At 43.1% G+C, this 23,332-nt stretch overlaps 1 protein-coding gene across 2 annotated transcripts in view; it reads right to left on the reverse strand.

The window, feature by feature from the left end:
* SYN3 (synapsin III) overlaps positions 1 to 23,332 on the reverse strand; it is a 443,491-nt gene that overhangs the window by 328,673 nt on the left and 91,486 nt on the right. For both annotated transcript variants that reach the window (XM_059081741.2, XM_067010054.1), the window contains exon 4: positions 23,100 to 23,191. In XM_059081741.2, the coding sequence (XP_058937724.1) occupies positions 23,100 to 23,191 (92 nt within the window). The remainder of the gene's footprint in view (positions 1 to 23,099; positions 23,192 to 23,332) is intronic.

Here is a 23,332-nt window from a genome sequence, read left to right on the forward strand (position 1 = left end):
GAATCCAACAGCACATTAAAAGGATCATACATCATGATCAAGTGGGGTTTATCCCAGGAATGCAAGGATTCTTCAATATACTCAAATCAGTGTGATACTCCATATAAACAAATTGAAGGATAAAAAGCATATGATCATCTCAATAGATGAAGAAAAAGCTTTTGACAAAATTCAACACCCATTTATGTTAAAAACTCTCCAGAAAGTAGGCATACAAGGAACATACCTCAACATAATAAAGGCCATATATGACAACCCCACAGCCAACATCATTCTCAATGGTGAAAAACTGAAACCACTTCCTCCAAGATCAGGAACAAGACAAGGTTGCCCCCTCTCACCACTATTATTCACCTAATTTTGGAAGTTTAGCCACAGCAATCAGAGAAGAAAAAGAAATAAAAGGACTCCAAATTGGAGAAGAAGAAGTAAAACTGTTACTGTTTGCAGATGACATGATATTATACATAGAAAATCTTAAAGATACTACCAGAAAACTACTAGAGGTAATCAATGAATCTGGTAAAGTAGCAGGATACAAAATTAATGCACAGAAATCTCTTGCATTCCTATACACTAATGACAAAAATCTGAGAGAGAAATTAAGGAAACACTCCCATTTACCATTGCAACAAAAAGAATAAAATACCTAAGAATAAACCTACCTAAGGAGACAAAAGACCTGTATGCAGAAAACTATAAGACACTGATGAAAGAAATTAAAGATGATACAAACAGATGGAGAGATATACCATGTTCTTGGATTGGAAGAATCAATATTGTGAAAATGATTGTACTAGTCAAAGCAATCTACAGATTCAATGCAATCCCTATCAAACTACCGCTGGCATTTTTCACAGAACTAGAACAAAAAATTTCACAATTTATATGGAAACACACAAGACCCCAGATAGCCAAAGAAATCTTGAGAAAGAAAAATGGAGCTGGAGGAATCAGGCTTCCTGACTTCAGACTATACTGCAAAGCTACAGTAATTGGGACAGCATGGTACTGGCACAGAAACAGAAATATAGATCAATGGAACAGGATAGAATGCTCAGAGATAAACCCACACCCCTATGGTCACCTTATTTTTTAATAAAGGAGGCAACAACACACAATGGAGAAAAGACAGCCTCTCCAATAAGTGGTGCTGGGAAAACTGGACAGCTACATGTAAAAGAGTGAAATTAGAACACTTCCTAACACCATACACAAAAATAAACTCAAAACGGATTAAAGATCTAAATGTAAGGCCAGACACTATAAAACTCTTAGAGGAAAACATAGGCAGAACACTCTATGACATAAATCACAGCAAGATCCTTTTTTTTTTTTTGCGGTACATGGGCCTCTCACTGTTGTGGCCTCTCCCATTGCGGAGCACAGGCTCCGGACGCACAGGCCCAGTGGCCATGGCTCACGGGCCCAGCCGCTCTGTGGCATGTGGGATCTTCCCGGACCGGGGCATGAACCCGTGTCCCCTGCACTGGCAGGCGGAGTCTCAACCACTGTGCCACCAGGGAAGCCCCAGCAAGATACTTTTTGACCCACCTCCTAGAGAAATGGAAATAAAAACAAAAATAAATAAATGGGACCTAATGAAAATTTTGCACAGCAACAGAAACCATAAACAATACGAAAAGACAAGCCTCAGAATGGGAGAAAATATTTGCAAATGAAGCAACTGACAAGGATTAATCTCTAAAATATACAAGCAGCTCATGCAGCTTAATATCAAAAAAAAGAACAACACAATCCAAAAATGGGTGGAAGACCTAAACAGACATTTCTCCAAAAAAGATATACAGATTGCCAACAAACACATGAAAGGATGCTCAACATCACTAATCATTAGAGAAATGCAAATCAAAACTACAATGAGGTATCACCTCACACCGGTCAGAATGGCCATCATCAAAAAATCCACGAACAATAAATGCTGGAGAGGGTGTGGAGAATAGGGAACCCTCTTGCACTGTTGGTGGGAATGTAAATTAATACAACCACTATGGAAAACAGTAAGTAGGTTCCTTAAAAAACTAAAAATAGAATTACGATATGAGCCAGCAATCCCACTACTGGGCATATACCTTGAGAAAACCATAATTCAAAAAAAGACATGTACCACAATGTTCATTGCAGCACTATTTACAATAGCCAGGACATGGAAGCAACCTACGTGTCCATCAACAGATGAATGGATAAAGAAGATGTGGCACATATATACAATGGAATATTACTCAGCCATAAAAAGAAATGAAATTGAGTTACTTGTAGTGAGGTGGATGGACCTAGAGACTGTCATTAAGAGTGAAGTAAGTCGGAAAGAGAAAAACAAATACTGTATGCTAACACATATATATGGAATCTAAGAAAAAAAAAATGGTTCTCATGAAACTAGGGGCAGGACAGGATGCAAAGGTAGAGAATGCACTTGAGGACACGGGGAGGCGGAAGGGTAAGCTGGGACGAAGTGAGAGAGTAGCACTGACATATATATATATATATATATATATATATATACACATATATATATATACACTACCAAATGTAAAACAGCTAGTGGGAAGCAGCTGCATAACACAGCAAGATCAGCTAAGTGCTTTGTGACCACCTAGAGGGGTGGGATAGGGAGGGTAGGAGGGAGATGCAAGAGGGTGGGAATATGGGGATATATGTACACATATAGCTGATACACTTTGTTATAAAGTAGAAAATAACACATTGTAAAGCAATTATACTCCAATAAAAATATTTTTAAAATAAATAAATAAATCCAAGGGTTAGTCTCAACACCCAGACTAAACTGTTTTGCTCTTGACCCTAGAAGTCAGGGTCCTAAGCCTTAAGACTTAGTCTAAATCAAAAGAATGAGGATTTGGGAGTTGGAGAACCCTGGTTAAATTCTGGCTCCTTCTCTTCCATCAGCTGTGTGACCCTGAACCTGTTTCTTCACCTCTCTGAACCTCAGCTTCCTAACCTGTGCCATACAGTTTACTGAAGGGAGAAGATCCATACAAAGCTCCCCAGCACACAATAGGCCTCAGTGGATGGCCCCAATTCTTTATTATGATGATGGAGACAGTTTAGGAGAGCTGTCTGCTGAAAGACCCCAAATCCATTATGCATGTTTTATCTTTGTGCTCCCAAGATCTTGAATAAACAATGTCTTCATCCAGTATTTAAAAGACACTAAATCGGCCTCAGAGTAACCACCCCCTCCCACCCCAGCTGAAACTTGGCTGGCTCTATACTTGGCTGCTGGCCTGAATTTCCAAGCACTGTTGGTTTAGCATTTCTCAAATGTACCCCATTAACACTACGAACCGGTCAGCTCTCCCTCCTCTCTGAGATCAGGTTTGACCAGCACAGTGAGAGATGGAGCCAGCAGTGTGAGGCCAGCCTCCCCAACTTGCCTTTGTGAAGCAGGGTGGTGCTGGGGTCGGTCTGCCTGGGATTGGGGGCACCTGTCAGCATTTGCAAGAAGGGGTGCAGCCAGGTCAGATGCAGACATAGGCAGTCTGCTTGGAGACCCGGAGAAAGCGCAATGGAATGAGGGGGTCTGGGAAATGTGAACAAAATATATTCTCCCGGTTGCCTCTTGAGGGGAAAAAACAAGACCTTGAACGAGGCTGAGCAAAAAGCCACTGCTCTGGGAATCAGGAAATAGCTCTGCCCTGGCACAGTCTCCAACTCATTCGCTGTGTGTCTCTGAGCAAGGTAGTTGCTCTTTCTGTGGCACATTTATTTAAAGATAAATGGATTAGGCTGGGCCACATTTGTACACTCTTGCTTGGCAGCAGAATTCTTTCTCAAACAAAACTTCACTTGGAATTTTCATATATAAATAGATGAAAGTGGAACTGATTCTCTGAGTAAAGGTGGCAGGAGTGGGAAAAGGGGGAGCTGGAATCTTGCCCACTAAGCCCCGCTAACAATCTGAAAGACACCAGGAGGTACCTCTGTGGAAAGGGCTTGAGAACCACATGACATGGTATATGATCTATAAAATCTCATGTGCTGGCAGCTTCTGATCCTGGTAGCTGCAGCTGCTACTGCTGATAACAGTAATGGCTTTTATTTGTTGAGCACTTTCTTTGTGCCAGGGCTGGAACTGACTTCTACATGCTTTACTTTGAGAGTCAGTAGTGAGCCCTGATTCAGAGCCCCGATTCAAATTCCAGCTTCACCAATTTAGCAGCTGTGTGACGGTGGGCAAGTTAGTTAACCTTTCTGTGCCTCAGAGTCTTCATATGGAAAATAGATTGTTCCGAGGATTAAAGCAATTACTCTCCATAAAAGTGCCTGGAACAGTGGCAGGCACATAGTAAGCAACTGATGTTAGCCACTTATCTCATAACTGCATAAATTATTACATTTAATTTTTATAAGCACCACTCGGTTTCACAGATGAGGGAATTGAGGCTCAGAGAGGTGAAGTGAGTGCCCCTAGGTCACAGTTAGTAGGTGATAGAAGGAAGCCCTGAATCTAAGTATGCTCAACTGTGCAGCCTGTGGTCTTAACACTCATCCAGAACTGCTTTCTTCTTGACCCTAGAGGGTAGGGTCTTGGTCCTAGTAATTTGCTTAAGGAGTTCCAAGCCTAGATGGAAGGGTAGTTAACAATGACTACAGTGATTTATGCTTGCAGGAGTTCTGGGGTCAGCAGGGTCTAGAATCTGGACATCCTAGCGAATGCAAATTCCAAGCAGAGAGAAGGTGTTTGGTCTCCAGAGCCCAGGGCTAACTGATGGTCTCTACTAGAAAAAGGGCAGAAGCAGCCCCAAGCTAGAGCACAGGTGAGAAGAGAACTGGCTGACTTTTAGCCCCCACTTGGAGGGCACCATATATGCCTCTGAGCAGTCCACAAGCTGTACGACCTTACAAAATGACCCTTACTCTTCTCCTGCCTCAGCATTTGGTGGGGAGAAGCTCAGGGAGAGAATGAATTTGGCTGCATGAGAAAGACAAAGACTAGTCTCAGCCTTGCCCTGATACCTGTGGGAGCCTGGGATGAGGGGAAGGAGCACGGAGGTTGTGAGGTCAGGAAGCTCTGCATGATCGCCCAAAGCAAGTGCAAGCCACACAGTCACTTTATCTCTTTGTGCTTCTTTCTCTCAGCACGGAGGGTGGCAATAAAAGATAGCTGTAATGGCTCTCTCTGGGGAGCTGAATGGGAGCCAAACCATCATATGGTGAACAAATGCTGTTATCGCCCAACTGCAGAGCAGCTGCTGCAAATTATGAAATGGCACCAACCTTTGCCTTGACTACTGACCCCTGGAAATGAGTAGCCACCCACCCACCCAGAAAGCCCCAGTACCCTGCCACCAACAGAGGCCCAAACACAGGCTCCAGCATTAAAAAAAATCAGGGGGTGTGGTAAGAACACAGCTTTAAATTCAGACAGAGCTGTATACAAATGCCAACTCCACCCCTCATGAGCTGTGGGACTTCGGGTAAGATACTGAACTTCTCTGAGCCTCAATTTCCCATCTATAAAATATAGCTTAAGTACTGATCATGCAAGGAGGATGTAAGAATTAGAAATAATAAATGTAAAGTATCCAGCAAAGTACCTAAGACACAGTAAGTGCTTAAATAGCTATACACATAGTGCCTTCACTTATTCAGTGAAGACGGACTCCAAGCCCGCTGAGTACCGGGCACAGTAAATATCATGTGGGAGGGGTTAAGTGGTTTCCCTGAGTGACACTTGAGCTGAGATCTGAAGGACAAGCAGGAGTTTTCCAGGTGAAATGGGGAGGAAAGAACTTTCCAGGAAGATGGAACAGAATATGTGAAACCTATGATGGGAAAGAATAGGTGAAGGTTGAAGAACTGAGCAAGAGTTGATGTGGCTGATGCAGAGACAGCAAGAGGAGGCTGGCAGGGCGGGTGGGGCCAGACCACACAAGCCACAGTAAAGATTTTGGTCTAACAGTATAAAGAATGTATTGAACGTTTCTATCTGATGAAATGACACAATCAAATTAGTGTTTTAAAAAGCTCACTCTAAAAAAGAGTATATACTGTATGATTCCAACTTTATGACATTCTAGAAAAGGAAAAACTATAGAAACAATAAAAAGATTAGTGGTCACCACGGGTTATGGAGGAGGGAGGAATGAATAAGCAGAGCCCAGGGGATTATTAGCGCAGTGAAACTGTCCCCTATGATAATATAATGGTGGATACGTGTCATTATATATTTGTCAAAACCCACAGAATGTATGACACCAAGAATGAAGTCTAGCATAAACTATGCACTTTGGGTGATAACAATGTTTCCGTGTAGCTTCATCGACTGTGATACAGGTACCACTCTGGTGGGAGATGTGGATAATGGGAGAGGCCATGTGTGTCACAGGACAGGGGACACATGGGAACTCTGTGTACTTTCCTCTCAATGTTGCTGTGAACCTAAAACCTCTCTAAAAATCTAAAGTCTATTAATTTTTTTAAAAAGAGAGAAAAACAGTCTGGCTGTGGTATAGAGAATAGATTGGAGGCGAGCAGGGGAGAATGCAGAGGACTAGTTAGGTTTTTCTATTGTTTTGCTGGGTTCCTTTGGGACAAGTAACATAAGCTCTGAGAGCTTCAGTTTCTCCATCTGTAATACGGGAACAAGAATATAAAGTGACACAGAGCATAGGAAGTGCCTCACAGAAAGCCTGGCACAAGGCAGGTGTTCAGTTCACTCTGGCAGAACGTGAAAGAATGAGCATGACGCTGGGAAGAATGGCAAACGATGTCAGGATCCAGAGCTCTTTGTGGGGGGGTAGTGGGCATCCTGCGGTGGTGTTTTGTCGCAGGTAAAAAGTCTCAGTGTCTACTGGCAGGGGCAAAAGGATTTAGCAGAGTGTATGGCCAAGGGCTAAAGCTGTGTTTTGTGCTTTGGGGGAAATAAATCATAATAACAGCTAAGACTTATTGACTGCTAACTACATGGCAGGTCCTATCTTAAGTGCCTTTTGTGAATTAGTTCCTTTCATTCTTCCAACCGTACCTCAGGTTAGGAACTATTATTATCTCTATTTTGTATCTGGGGAAACTGAAACACAGAAAGGACCATCAACTTGCCCAGTATAAGTGACAGAGCTGGTTTAAAAGAAAATCAAAGGATACAAATCTGAGTTCACTGAGGAAATAGGTTTTTGTTTTTTTTGCGGCACGTGGGCCTCTCACTGCTGTGGCCTCTCCCGTTGCGGAGCACAGGCTCCGGACGCGCAGGCTCAGCGGCCACGGCTCACGGGCCCAGCAGCTCCGCGGCATGTGGGATCTTCCCAGACGGGGGCACGAACCCGTGTCCCCTGCATCGGCAGGCAGATTCTCAACCACTGAGCCACCAGGGAAGCCCAGGAAATAGGTTTTGTAAGCACAGAACCATCGTGAAATGGCACAAAAGAGACGAGCTGTGACCAAGGACCCAATCATGGTGGGAAGAAGTAAGGTAGAGCCCTTAAGACCATGGGTTTTGAATGAGCCTTCCTGGGTTTAAGTCCTGGCTGCTCCACTTGCTGTGTGACCTTAGGCAAGTTATTTAGCTACTCTGTGATTCAGTTTCTGTTTCTGTAATATGGGGATAGTAACAGGCCATACCATTTTTAGTCAATATATGTTTCAGAACAAAGAAGGACAACAGGAACTTCTAAAAGAGCAAGCTTGGGGCTTTAAACAGGGGTGAGGCTCAAACCTGGCACCCAACCCACAGTTATCAAGTACCACACTAGATGCCACCTTGTTGCAGTGATGAAAATGACACGACCTCTGCCCTCAAGGACCTTCCAGTCTGGGGTGGGGAGACAGGTACAAATGCAGAAAGTAAAACAAAAGGCAGGATATGAGAATCAGTCACTTGTTCAACCAAAATGATGCCCGTCACCATTCTAGACACTAGGGATGTAGTGAATGGCAAAACAGACAAGTTCCCTGCCCTCAAAGAGTTTATGTTCTAGTTAGTGCTGGAGATAGGCAACGAACACAAACAAACATAGCGGCAGTGATGACTGCTGTTAATTAAAAAATAAAGCAGGGTGAGGGCTTAGAGAGCCACATGGGAGGTTATTTAGGATAGGATGGTCAGAGAAGGAGGTGGTGGTAGCACCTGAGTAAGGCCAAAATGTCAAGAGGGGTGAGCTATGTTCATAACTGGGAGAAAAGTTTCCCACGCTGAGGGAATAGCAAGTGCAAAGGCCCTGAGGAGGGGAAAATACACTTGACCTATTTAACGAATGGCACAGAATAGGAGGACTGGTGTGGCTGATGGGGACGAAGGTGGAGAGACAGAGGAAGTCTAGACCACAGGGTGCCTACCGAGCAGGGTCAGGACTGTGAATTCCACTCTAAGAGGGATGGGAAGCCCTTGGCAGGTTTTTTGTTTGTTTGTTTTTTTAAAATTTATTTATTTATTTTTGGCTGTGTTGGGTCTTCGTTGCTGCACGTGGGCTTTCTCTAGTTGTGGTGAGCGGGGGGCTACTCTTCGTTGCAGTGCGTGGGCTTCTCATTGAAGTGGCTTCTCTTGTTGTGGAGCACGGGCTCTAGGTGCGGGCTTCAGTAGTTGTGGCATGTGGGCTCAGTAGTTGTGGCTCACGGGCTCTGGAGCGCAGGCTCAGTAGTTGTGGCGCACGGGCTTAGTTGCTCTGCGTGCAGCATGTGGGATCTTCCCAGACCAGGGCTTGAACCCGCGTCCCCTGAATTGGCAGGTGGATTCTTAACCACTGCGTCAGCAGGGAAGTCCACCTTGGCAGGTTTTAAACATGGGCTTGGCATCTGATTTAATTTCAGAAGAATCACTCTGGCTGCTGTGTAGAGAACGGATTGAAATGGGCCATGGTGGACTAACGTGTTTTTGAATTATTTGCCGTTCCTTTCATTAACAAGTGGGATCTCCTTAAATCTAGTTGTCTTCTGTGCCTGTCTCTGACCACTAGCATGTGGCAGAAGTGATGCTTTGAAACTCCTAACTCTGGCCTTTAAGATATTTACACCTTCTAACCCTCTTGTAACTTGTCCTCTTGAAAACCAGCTGCTGTATGAGAACTCTCACTATCCTGAGACCACACTGCTGGGAGAAAGTGCAACAGCCACGTGGAGAAAGAGAGACCACATGGAGGGGCACCAAGGCACCAGAGACATGGACATGAAGGTGATAGGACCTTCCAGCCCAGCCAAGCCACAAGGCATGCAGCAGCAGAACTGCCTGTCCCAGACCTCCAGATTCCTGACCCACAGACTGCAAGCAAATAAAATGCTTGAGGTTTTAAGCCATGAGGTTTTGGGGTGGTTTGTTACACAGCAATTGATAACTGAGGCAGAGGCAAGAAGGCCAGTGAGAAGGGTACTGCAGAAATCCAGGTGAAGGAGAAAGGTGATTTTGTTCTATGGTAGGCATGGGCATGGAGAATCAAAAAAATGCTGAAATGAGAAAAAGTTTTACACATACACATCATCATCATCGTCGTCGTCGTCGTCGTTGTTGTCATCAGGAGAAACTCAGGGGTCTGGAGTCCCTATATCACCTAGGGAGGATGGCACCGGTTCCATCTCTGAGGCTACCTCAATTCAATGAAGGGTTGATTGTCCAAGGGTTGACTTCCTTTTCAGAAACTTCACTGCCATCAGGACAAACACTACAGAGGTAAAGGGATATATTCCAGAATGCCTGAAAATAGGCTTAACAGCACAGAAATACTCCTCATTAGCAAAATGAAGACATCTCAGAGAAAACTGTTCATCTTAATATAACATCTAACGTTTATATACTACTTCATAATTTATCAAGTATGCTCATACCTATTACCTCTTTTGATTCTAACCACTGTCCTATGAAGTTAGAATTGCCATCCTCATGTACAAATGAGGAAACACACTCAGAAAGGAAACACTTACTGTTCTAAAGCCCCGTAGTCAGTAACTAGTAGAGCTAGACTTTGAACCTGTAACTTCTTTAAGCAAGTTCATTTTTTTTTGTATATGACTGTTGTTAATATTTCCACATTTACTTTAAAACTACACAGAATAAAATCAAATAATGTATCATTCCATTCTGTGTTTTAGTTGTCTGCCTGCGGCTCTTCTTCATAGGCTAGTTGTGCAATGGATTTTAAAGCAAAGTCCTTGGACTCCTGGTCTTGAAACCTTGTAGGTAGAGTTTGACAACAACAACCCCCTCCCCGCCGGGCCCAAGATTCCTGGGCCCCACCCAGGAACCAGACTTTCTGGTAATGGGGCCTAAGCACCTGTATTTTAATAAATAGGCCCAGGGGGAGGGGGGGGGGGCTCTTAAATTATTCGCCTTCATGGGAAAGGTTGAAAGTCACTGAACCGGTGGATCAATCAGCCCTTCGGAAGCAGATGGACATGCTTAGATGAAGAGACAGAGTCTGAAAACACTGAGCAAACTGTAAATGGATCACTCCTCCATGTTGCCTGGGGTGAGGAAGGGGCCCTAGACAGTCTCCTCCTTGCCCTCCCCCTGTCCACCCGATTCACTCAGGGGCCAGGAAAGGAAGAGTGTGCAGAAGCAGTCGTGGGGTGGGAGGGCGAGGAAGGGGCAGGCTGAACATTTCGAGAGCAGCCACTATGCTTCAGGCATTAGCAGACTTCCTCTTTCGGCCCTGCAAGTAGTCAACACTTCCATTTTACAATTGAAGAACATGGGAATCAAGGAATGAGGTTACTTGTGCAGTCACGCCAAAAGTAAGTGGGGAGTCAAGATTCGAACCCAGGATCACCTAGCACTAATGCTAGTGTTGTTTCTAGCAACAAGCTTGTGCCGACCAGGTAGAAGGGAAGTGTGACATGAAGTCATGGGAGTTTGAACCCCACTCCCCTACTCATTCTCTGTGTGACCTTGGACCAGGCATTACCCTTCTCAGAAGATGTTCCTTCACTTCTTTCAAAAAGGAGATCAAATCACCTGCCACTGAGAAGTCCCCAGGTACCCGGTAGCCTGTTAGTAAAAGGTGATGGCTTCTGAATGAGAAACAGGACGCTAAAGTCAAAAGGGTGAAGTAACCATCGGGCAATTTCTCCCACAGTGGATCGTGCCAGGTTGGGAGCAGGTGCCCCGGGATGGCAGAGTGGGACCCAGTGTGGAGCCATTCCTGGGAGTGGCTGCAGCATGTGGGAAGGAAGGTGCGTGTGGGGCGGGCAGGGGCTCTCCAGTGGCCTCTGAGGTCTCTCCCGTCCCCAATTTCTATGATCCTGGGAAGCAGGAGCCACACTGTTTTTCTGTCAGCACTCCGCTCCCACTCCTGGGGGAGCTGGCAGATCTGCCGCTGGCTTGTTGGCTGGAGACGCATGGGTAGCGGAGCCTGGCATTTCTTTACAGGCTCTCACTGTCTCTTTCTTGTGCTGCTTTCTTCCCGTTCCCACGCCCCACCTCTGCAAGTCCCCAGGGATTCTGCTTTCTCCTGCAGTGCTGAGGGCAAAGGCCCTGGGCAAAGAGATAGATTGGGCCTTCCCCCACCAAGGCTGCTCTGCTGGGACCCTCAATGCCTCATTGTCCCTGGACTCCCAGACCCCGTCCCCTCCCGGAGAGAGAAGGCGGTGGGTGGTGTGCTGGTCAGCAAGTCCACGCCTGGTGCAAGCTGGCTGGGGTCCTCTCAGTTGTGAGCTTTTTACTTTGCAAAGTTGTGGGATTCTTATTCATTTGAAGAGTAGGCCAGTCCTGAATGCCTTCAGCAAAGATTTTGGCACTGAGCCAGGCGCTGAGGGTACAACTTGGAAAAACAGTCCTTAACCCGATCCTCAAGGAAGGTCCAGTCCAGTGGGAGACATGAGAAGTAAATAATGATTACTGCTCTCCTGAACCCCTCACAATGCAGGGAGAGCAGTAAGAACAAGAACACAGAGCCATTGGTTAAAGGCTGGTTCATTCCTTCATTCATTGAACAAATAATTATTGAGAAACTGATACATGACAGGCACTGTTCTAGGGGCTGGGAATACGAGGGAGCAAAACAAAGTCCCTGCCTACACAGTCTTCTCTTCTAGAAAATAATACAATAAAATAAATTATATAAATAGCACATCTTATCTATATCTGCAATATAATAATTATATAATCAAAATATAATATAATTAATATAATATACATTGATTATAATGTTAATATTGTTATATTAATGTATTATCTAATAACATAAAGCATATCATCTGTATGTATTATTTTATATTATACATTATTATAATAATATTACATTACTATATTTTATTAATGTACTAATCTATCAGCTATCATCTATCATCCATCTATTTACCTATCTATAGTTTCAGGCAGTGATGACTGCTTGAAGGAAAAAAATGTACAGTTGGGGCTCGAGTGTGGGGACAGTATGGTCTGGCGAGGTCTCTCCGAGGAGGTGGCATTTGATCAGAAATTTGAAAGGGTGTGACATGGTAACATCTGTGGAGTGTTTCAGGAGGAAGGAAGAGCAGGTGCAAGGACTGTCCCCAGACACCGCTTACCTACTTCATACGTATCATTCTCAGAAGCACGGGTTACTTCTTCCCACTTCACAAATGGGGAAACCAAGAGCTAGGAAGGTGGAAAGACTAATCCAGGGCCTCCCAGTTTGCAGAAGGGAAAGCTGAGACCCACCCCAGGTGGTCTGCTCTGCCCCTGCAGGTGGGCTTTCAGCCATGAAGCCATGCCGCCTACCTGGCAAGTCCTAGATGCTTTTTGGCACAGAGGAGGGGGTGCCAAATTCAATTTTAGGGAAGAAGGTAGAGAAGGGGACATGAGTGCACCAGGCCAAGGGAGGTCTCTGCCTTCCTTCTTTGCCTCTTCTGGCCCCAAAGCTGCCCCTTACCTGTGTGCACATCCACTCAAAGTCAAGAGAGAGAGAGGGAAGCTCCTCTCCCAAGTCCACAGTGCTCACTCTGCTCACACTATTTAGGTTTCTACTCAAGTCACCTCCTCAGAGAAGCCTTCCTGGATCACCCCACCTCGAATACCAGTCACTCTGTATCTCATCTTTTGCTTTAACCTTTTCTCAGAACCTGCCATTAGATTGCATATTTGTTTTCTTATTTGTTGTCAGTTTCTGTAGCTTAAATGTCAGCTCCACAAAGGGTACTATCTATTTTGTTCACTACTGTATCCTCTATGTCTGGCACATCTTTAATGAATGAAAGAAAGGAAAGTAGGAAAAGCTCAGTGTGTGTGTAACCACTTAGGAGAATTAAAGGAAGCACTTTTCCAAACAGACACAGGCACCATGAAGAGAGAGTAGAAACTAAACTCTTTGTGATTTGCTGGTGGGTGCCTAGCACTCTGAATTTGCTCAAAAAATATATGTTGAGGGCTTCCCTGGTGGCGCAGTGGTTGACAGTCCGCCTGCCGATGCAGGGGAAATGGGTTCGTGCCCTGGTCCGGGAGGATACCACGTGCCGCGGAGCGGCTGGGCCCGTGAGCCGTGGCCGCTGGGCCTGCGCGTCAGGAGCCTGTGCCCCGCAACGGGAGAGGCCACAACATGAGAGGCCCACATACCGAAAAAAAAAAAAAAAAAAAAAATTGTTGAATGAATGAATATCTGGAATTTGAAATTCCAAGTTCAGGAAGCTCAGAAGACTTTGAGCAATTATGTGTGAAATAAACATGATTTCATAATATTCTTTGATGGGATGTTTGAGAGTTCTCAGGATAGAGGTTCAGGATTGAGAGCTGATCCTGACACAAAAGCTAACATGCTAGGAGGATTTGGACAAGTCATCTTCCTCCCTGCCACCTGGGGCAAAATTTACCCACCTGTAAAACGAGGACACACAGAAAACTCTAAGGGACTCTTCTAACTCTGGACATCTAAGATTTTGTAAAATAACTCCTCCTCTGGGACAGGCCCACACATCTCCATCTTGCCCCAAATATCCCCCCTGGAAACAGTAATCCTGAGGTGGGTACCGCGGGTAGTTTTTGAGAGTCTTCAATGCCTTTCCTCAAGGTCTTGTGTAACTTAAGCTTTCTGGCTCCTTCTCTTCAACCCTCTCTGAGGTCTGACCTTCTAATGAGCGGAGACACATTATCAGCCACTGTGGTTTGAATGGGTGCCTATAATTTAGTGTTGCCTAATGCTGGACACTGAGAGCAGGGCTTGTGTAATTAGGCTGGGACCTCATTAACATCTGCCTCCGTGGGTGTTTTTCATTCTTGGTTTCTCCTGTCCTGTATTTTGAATCCCATCTGGCTGTATGGACACGGCTGTCCTTTTTTATTGCTCCATTGTGAAGCCAGGCTTGAATCTGGGCCCAGAATGGCAACAGCCATCCACAATGCATGAATCTTAACATGTCCTGGAATGGCCCCTGCTCTGCTCTCTAAATAGAATTACACAACTTTACTGAGAACCTGGATTGTCTGAGTTGCTCTTGAGCACCTCGAGCTGGCTGGCAGTCCACCCTTATGGGTGTTTGACAGAAACCAGAGTAAGGGGTGCTATCAGTTTAATTACTACAATTACCCATGATTTAACCAACTCATGTGTAATACTTTGCCATATACAAAGCACTAGTAGAATCTGGCCTTGAGCAGAGATGTGGACTGTTTTGTTTACCGGTGATTCCTACGAGAGTTATTCTCTTTTGGGGCCCTCCTGCCCCCACCCCATTCTTCTCTGCCCTGCTCTGAGCCCCAGGAGGCTGAACTCTGTGGACAGTACCTATCGAGCTCTCTTGCTCACTGGGCCGAAGTGAGGTCCCAGCAGGAGCCTGGAGGGCAGGGGGAGAGGAGGGTGGTGGTACTTCTTCCTAGTGCCCGCTCTGCTTCAGTGCAGGACTCTGGAGGTAGCTACGTTCCTCTACAACTACTGCTTCAACTGCATGGCTCTCCTGCCCAAGTCTAGGTGAACCCTTCTGGATTAAGTCTATTAATTCTACTTCCTCTCCTTGTCCCTTCACCCCTAATGATGATAATGGCTTCTTGCTGTTGTTATTGGATGCCTCATGTTCCCTGAGCCACACACACCCCTCCGTAAGTGATTCCTTTATTAAAATCTTCATTTAAACCATTTGGGGATGAATTCTGTTTTCTGCCTAGGCCCTGTCTGATACAATTCTTAATATCTGGAATGGAACCTGGAACATAGTAGGCCCGTAATAAACATCTGTGGAATGAATAAACAAACTTTTCACATATGTCTCATTTAATCCTTACAAAAACTATGTAAAATAATACAATTACCTCTTACAGATGACGAAGTTGAGGTTCAGAGAGAGGTAGAATCTCAGGTCTGAGCAACAGATTTCTAAGGAAGAGCAACACACACATCCTGTCCCCAGAGGAGCCTGCGCCACACTCAGCACCTGGGAGAAATCTCTACTTCCTGCTGCTTCCAGCACAGACCCAGAGTCCACTCATGCTGGCCTGGGGTGGGCTCAACAGGACCAGATGCCATGGAGTGGACAAGGGTAATGTGAGTAAGAGAATAACAAAATTTCTATCCTTCTTTGTCTCTTATTACAGTTTTTTACTTAAAGTCTATTTTGTCTGAAATAAATATGGCTGCCCCTGCTCTGTTTGGTTTCTATTTGCATGGAATATCTTTTTCTAGCCCTTCACCTTCAGCCTATGAGTGTATTTAAAGCTAAAGTGAATCTCTTTTTATTTGTTTTGTTTTGTTTTGTGAATCTCTTTTAAGCAGCATATTGTTGGGTCTTTTTTTCTTTCAATTCATTCAGCCACTCTAAGTCTTTTAATTGAAATCTTTAATCCATTTACATTTAAAATAGTTATTTAAAATACTATTGCCATTTTGTTAACTGTTTTCTTGCTGGTTTGTAGTTCCTTTGTCCTTTCTTCCTCTTGCTGGGTTCCTTCATGATTTGATGCTTTTCTGTAGGGGTTTGCTTTGAATCCTTTCTTCTTCTGTTTTGTGTATCTCCTATAGGTTTTTGCTTTATGGGTACCATGAGGCTTACATAAAAAATTTTATAGTATAGTCTATTTTAAGCTGATAACAACTTAACTTTAATCACATACAAAAACTACTATTTTACTTGCCCCTCCCTATATTTTATGTTTTTGATGCCACAATTTACATCTTTTTATATTGTATATTCATTAACTAATCATTGTAGCTATTGTTATTTTTAAGACTTCTGGTCTTTTAACCTTTTTACTAAAGTTAAAAGTGATTTACACACCACCACTACAGTATTAGAGTATTCTTAATCTGACTAAATAATTACCTTTATCAGTTTTATACTTTCATATGTTTTCATTTTACTAATGAGCATGCCCTCTTATTTCACTAAGTTCTCATTGTCTAAATTCAGATTCTTGGATCTCCTCACTATTTGTCGACTGTTTAATTGTATTTTTCATACTACTCATAATGAGGAACTTACTGCCTCTTTAAGCAGCTCTAACTATGAAACAATCTCCCCCTTGTTAAAAAGGCAGTCCAGTAAGTGGTGACACAAAGGCTCTGGAGTCAACTACCTGGGCTTGAATCCTAGTTTTGACCCTTACTGGCTAGAGATCTTGATTCCATTACCCAACTTATTGGTGCTTCAACCTTCTCATCTAGAAATGTGGATGATAATAGTACACATTTTATAGGGTTGTTGAAAGGATGAAATGAGTTAATACATGTTAAGTGCTTGGGACAGTGCCTAGCACGTAGGAAATGCTATAAAGTGTTTGTTAAATAAATAAAAATTCATGAATTCTGTGTGTGCAATTCAAGCTGGCTTCATCAAAAAGGATTTTTTTTGGCTCCAGCTTGGAGATAAGTCTGGATCCAGGGCCTTGAATAACATCAGCAGGTCCTTGACTCTCTTTCTCTATCTTGGCTGTGTTTTCCTTTGCCTTGGATTCATTCTCAGCGGATCCTTCCCTCTAAGAGAAAGAGCCATGGCCACCAGCAGCTCCAGGAGTTCATCCCACCAGCTCAGCAGCCCCGGCAGAACACATGTGTCTCTCACCCAAGAGTCCCAGCAAAAGTCTCACATGAATTCTCATTGGCCTGGCTTGGGTCCAAGGCTTTTTTTTTCCCCCCAGTGTGACATTCTGATTCTAGGGCTGGTTACTGCTGTCAGCTCTAGACACCACACAGACTACAAGCTGGGGAGGGGTCGCCCCAATGGAAAATCTAGGTGCTATTCCCCAAAGCAGGAGGAATAGATGCTGGAGAAAACCAGCAGTGGTCCGCTCTACCACCCATCTTGGTCATCTTCCCTGAAGGTGCTCCCCACAAGCAAGACTTTAGAAGATCTCAGCTTTGCTCCTATTGTAGACTTGGAAGTGCTTAAGGGCATTTTCAATGCAACACCTAAGTCTCTTTGAAAGGATACACTGCAAGGCAAGAGCACTGCTCAACATTCCTGCTTTGGGAGACCACAGCTAGGGCCTGGTATGGCACTACATGCCGGAGGATGATTCTACTGACTCCTCACCTGCAGGATGCAGTGTGAGTCAGGCTGGGGCTACCTGGTTTGTGTGCACATTCTTGCAGGTCTGGCACCTTGTAACCTGTGGCTCGCTGAAATAAGCTGCTGGGCTGAGATTGTAAGCACCATCCTGGGCATGGACAAAATAAATCTTAACAGTTCCATGTATCCTAGAACCCAAGCCTTTGGCTATATTGGCACTGTCCTCACAGCCCTGGCTACTCAAGTAGCCTTACAGTGCTGGCTACTGATGCTTATGGTCTTCCACCAGAAGCATCAACATCATCTGGAAGCCTTTGTGCTCAAATCAAGGTCACAGGACTGACAGCACTGGCTTCATCTGGGAACTTGTAGGAAACTCAGAATCTCAGGTCCTACCTGAAGACCTAATGGATGGGAATGCATTTTAACAAGATCTCTAGGGGGTTTGTATGCACATTAAAATTTGAGAAGCACTACTGTATCAGTTTTCTAGGGCTTCCTTAACAAAGTACCACAAACTGAATGGCTTAAAACAACAGAAATTTATTCTCTCACAGTTCTAGGGGCTCAAAGTCTGAAATCAAGGTTTCAGCAGAGTTGGTTTCTTCTGGGGGCTGAGGGTAAATTCGTTCTATGCCTGTCTCCTAGCTTCTGCTGATGGATGGCAATCCTTGGCATTCCTTGTCTTGTATCACTCTAATTTCTGCTTCCATTATCACATGGTTTTTCCTTGTATCTCTGTGTCCAAGCTTCCCTCTTCTTATAAGGATACCAATCACATTGGATTAAGGGCCCACCTTACTCCAGTATGGCCTTAACTTATTACATTTGCAATGATCCTACTTCCAAAGATCACATTCTGGGGTACTAGTCTTAGGACTTTAACACATCTTTTCTGGTGAGACACAATTCAAACCATTACAACTACCTTCCAAGCCTGCCATTCTTAAGTGCTGGGAGACTAGCTGATTAAGAATCACCTGGAACAGTTTCATAAATTTATTTTTGTAAACATTTTAATAAATTTTGGAAGAAGATGGCAGGTCTAGAATGAGGCTTGAGATATCCATTTCTGCAAGGTGATCTGCTTCAGGCAGCACACCCCCAGGATACTCAGTTTTACAGATGACCCAGGCCCAGTTCAGGGCCAATGTGCAAGCAATCTGGGGTTGCCCAGGTTGCCCACTGGAATCACCTGGGGAGTTTTAAAGCTACCAATACCTAAGTTCTACCCTCAGAGAGTCTAGTGTAATTGGTTTTTCCTATTGCCTGGATATCAGGATTTTAAAACATTTCCCAGGTGATTCTAATCTGCAGCCAAATTTGGGGATTAATGAATAGATGCTCTCATTTCTACATATTACAAAGAAGATGATCCAGTCCCTTTCCCAGATAGGGAAACAAGACATAAGACAAATAATCCCAAATATGAACATACACAGATTCCTAAATATTGAATTTTACATTTTTTACAGTTTTTATGTGCATAATGAGGCTGCTGTGAGAAATAAATAAATGTATATATGTAGCACCATTCTCAAAGTCTCCCATGATGGCAGACTTGTTAATTTCTCCTTGTAGTTTTGCCAATTTTTAAAGTACATTTTGAGGCACTTTTTTTGAGCCCTATAAATTTAAAATTATTATCTCTTCTTGGTCAATGACTCCTTTATCCTAATAGGTTACTTCCTTTTCCCTGGTAATGCTTTTCACCTGTAAGTCTATTTTTCCCCCTGATATTAATACAACTATATTGGCTAGCTTTCTTTTGCCCCGTTGTTACATGGTGTATATAAGTATGTATGTATATATTTATTTATTTATAACTTATTTAATATTTAACATATATTTATTTAATATATATATTTATTTCCATCTTTTAACTTTCAAACATTCTATAGACTTATGTTTTAGATGAATCTCTTGAATGGAATATAGTTGTATTTTAAAGAAATCTACTCTGGGGGAGTTCCCAGTGGCCTAGTGGTTAGGATATTCCAGGCTTTCACTGCCATGGGCCAGGTTCAATCCCCAGTCAAGGAACTAAGATCTCACAAGCAGCACAGCCAAAAACAACAACAACAACAAAAAAAAACTACTCTGACAATCTTGCTGTAGATGCTCTATAAATTGAGCATTTAGTTCATTTACATTTAATATAATTACTCATATATACTGGTGATAAAAATATTTAGCAACTTGTAGGGTACTCTGAGAAAGTTGCAGTTCTCACAAGTGACCATGAGATGGCAACTCTAGGGGACTCACAGGTAAACAGCCTTGAAGGAACAAAAGGAACCAGGCATTTGCTCTCCGGGGTTCCACTACTGCTTCCAAGGGTGTATCTCCCCTGCAACGTTTGGGCATCCTCTGATCATGGGAGAAACAAGGATATGGGATGGGGGACAGGAGTGTGGTGAACTGGGGAACAAAAGAGTAGTCCAATGGCCATGCCTAACCATGGGGTAAGTAAGGGTGGCTGAAGGCATGCAGTGGGCTCAGGTCAGAGACTACTTATCAATTTGTATAGAAAAATTTCAATATTTTAATAACCAGTACTGCTGTACACACCATTCAGAATACCACCCTGTTGATATATATGGATTTAAACCTATCATCTTATTTTGTGTTATTTATAGCACCTGTTCTACGTTGGTTTTTCTCTCCTTTCTTGTTTTCTTTTATTATTTCTATTTTTCTCTCTCATTGTTATTCATTCATTCATTCATTCATTCATTCATTTATGGTTGCTTTGGGTCTCCGTTGCTGCGTGCGGGCTTTCTCTACTTGCGGTGCGTGGGGGCTACTCTTAGTTGCGGTGCGTGGGCTTCTCATTGCGGTGGCTTCTCTTTTTGCGGAGCACGGGCTCTAGGCGCACGGACTTCCGTACTTGTGGCACGCAGGCTCTAGAGCACAGGCTCAGTAGTTGCAGCACCCGGGCTTAGTTGCTCCACGGCATGTGGGATCTTCCCGGACCAGGGCTTGAACCCGTATCCTCTGCATCAGCAGGTGGATTCCTAACCACTGAGCCACCAGGGAAGCCCCTCTCATCGTTTTTAAGTACTACATTGTTTCTATTTTTTTTAGTAATTATCATAGAGATTACCTTTACTTATTCTTTAATTCTTTAATTTTCATCTTTAACTTTTCAAAGCCTATTATTAATCAATACATAACTTTCCACCCTGACAATACAAGGGCCTCAGAACATCTTGCTGCTCTATGTCATTCTGAGGTCATTTCCTTTTTGCCTAAAGTACATACTTTACAATTTCCCTTAGTGAGGTCTTATCTTTATAAATGTTTTTATTTTGCCTTCTTTCATAAAATACATTTCCCTGAGGATGAAGATTATTTTCTTTCAGCACACTGAAGATATCTTTCCACCCCTGCTGCCTGAGAGCCAACTGTCAAGTCTATTACTCCAATCAAGTAATCTGCCTTTTTCCCTTGGCTATTTTTTATTTTTCTTTATCTTTCTGCACTTAAACTATTGTGTTCTGTTATAGAATTCTTTTTAGTAATCCTGCTTTAAATTTGTTGAGCTTCTGATGTTGGTAGTTTGATATCTTCCTGAAAGATTCTCAACTATCATTTCTTATTTTACTGCCTCTGCTCCATTCTCTTTTCCCTCCCTTTATGAAACTCTGGCTAAATGAATGTTAGAACTTCTCAGGAGATCTAACCATCTCTTCTGCATTTCCAGTCTTTCTTCTCTTTGTGCTTCATTTGGGACAATTTCTTCGGCTCTACCTTTCATTTCATTAACACCTTTTCAATGTTGTCTAATATGCCATTAAACACAACACTTCCAATAATTTTGGTTATTGTAGTTTTCATTTCTAGAAGTTCTGTTTGGTTTTAATAAAACTGGTTGTATCATTTTTTATAGTTTCCTATTCCTTGCAGATATCTTCCAACCTGATTTTTTTCAACTTAATATGTATGATTTTTTTTCTTTTAAGAATTTTTTTTTTTTTTTTTTTTTTTTTTGCAGAGCACAGGCTCCGGATGCACAGGCTCAGCGGCCATGGCTCACGGGCCTAGCCACTCCGCGGCATGTGGGATCTTCCCAGACCAGGGCACGAACCCACGCCCCCTGCATCGACAGGCAGACTCTCAACCACTGCGCCACCAGGGAAGCCCAAGAATGTGTGTTTCTGAGGGTATCTTTCTGCTATCTATATTTCCTGTTTCTTCTAATTCATAATGTCTATGCCTGGTTATTTTTGACTATGTGCTAGCTATTATACAAAATATTATCTGATTAATTATTTGAAGCCTAGTATGAAAGTGCCTTCCACTACACAGGATTTGCTTTTACTTCTGGCATGTCTGGGATCACCATAAACTAAATTTAATGCTTGAGGTTCCCTGGAAGACCAATCAAAGTGCAATTCAAGCTGCAGTGACTTGTGAGGGCTCATCTACCTATAGTTCACATTCACCTTGAGATGTAGTCCTTTGAGGTCTCAGCTTATTTTGGGTAGGGTCTACCATTATACCTTGAGAAAACCGGGGTATTTATTTCTTTCTCCCTTGCCCCTGCTAGGCTATCAAAACCAATTTTCAAATTTGCTAGACTTAGCAATACTCTCAGGAAAAATGAAGCTTTTGTACTCATTTATCTCCCTGGATTTCCATTTCCCTATCATTCTCTTCCTGGTAAGTCCTTACTGTCATGTCAACTCTTTGATGGCTTTGAAGATTATCGTTATTTAAAACCAGTTTTTAAGTTGTTTTCAGATAACCTACAGTTGGTCTACCATTATTGGAAATAGGAAGCCATGTAATGTTTTCATTGGCAAATGACAGGTACTCAGTAAATGATGGCTGATTTAGTAAAATTATCATAATTTCCCAAACATATTCCTTTTTTTGCTTGTTGGTTTGTACAAAGACTGTTTCCTATTCTTAAAACACATAGAATGCCCATATTCTACCATCTGACAAGGCTCAGAACAAATGCCACCTTTTCCTCAAATTTCTTCCTGCTGTCTCTACTTCCCCAAATCTGAATTCTATTTCTTCCCCACCTAAACCCTCACCGGACCTAGTCTGTACCATTCTTTGGGTACTTAACTAGATAGAAATATTTTAATATACTGTTTACCTCTCCTGCAGATTTATACTTTTTTGACATTTCTGGTCTTCTGAAGAATTCCATCACTTACCCTCCAGTTCAGCTGTTTATATTATAAACAAATTTGGGGGGGAAATATTGTATCTAGTACTTTCAGGTGTGATGTCCTGGGAGGTGAGTCTCTGAACATTTATTCTGTTCTACTGCTGGAAGCGGGATGCAGCCTATTCTAATAAACTCTTAATATTTGTCCAGAACTTTAGAATTAATAGGGTTTTCTCACATACATGCCTTCTACTTCCGTGTTCACTATCATCATGCCACAGATGAGAATCACAAGGCAAGAGAGACTAAACAATATTCCCGTATAGAGCCATAGAGTCAGAAACGGAACCCAAGTCTTCCTTCTCCAAGCCCAGCGCTCATTCCAGCATACTCAGTTGCTTTCCCGTATTGTTCGTGCCACTAGGCATTCCTATGCAATAATACCTAAAACTCTCTGGAAGCAGACATTCCGTACATGAAAGCACGTGTAGTAGAGGAGTTAGGTTGTGGCAATAGACAAAGGGGTTGGCTAAGGGAGATACCCCATACACACCTCTCAAATGAAGGTTTTCTGTACCTCAGTCCACCTTACCTCACAACCTTGGTCCCATTTCTCACAACCTGCATGTCCACCATACAGCCCCCAGTAACATAGGCAGCGAGATTCAACTCTGAGAATTCAGCCTGAAAGAGAAAGCAAAACAATAAGGATTCATCAAATACTAGTGATGCCAGTAACTTATAACATTTATTGAGTACTTATATGTGCCAAATACACATTTAAACCTCACCTGAAACATAGGAAATCGGTAATATTTTTTATCT

The sequence above is a fragment of the Kogia breviceps genome, chromosome 12 (genome assembly GCF_026419965.1).
Source record: "Kogia breviceps isolate mKogBre1 chromosome 12, mKogBre1 haplotype 1, whole genome shotgun sequence".
Taxonomy (NCBI): Eukaryota; Metazoa; Chordata; class Mammalia; order Artiodactyla; family Physeteridae; genus Kogia; species Kogia breviceps.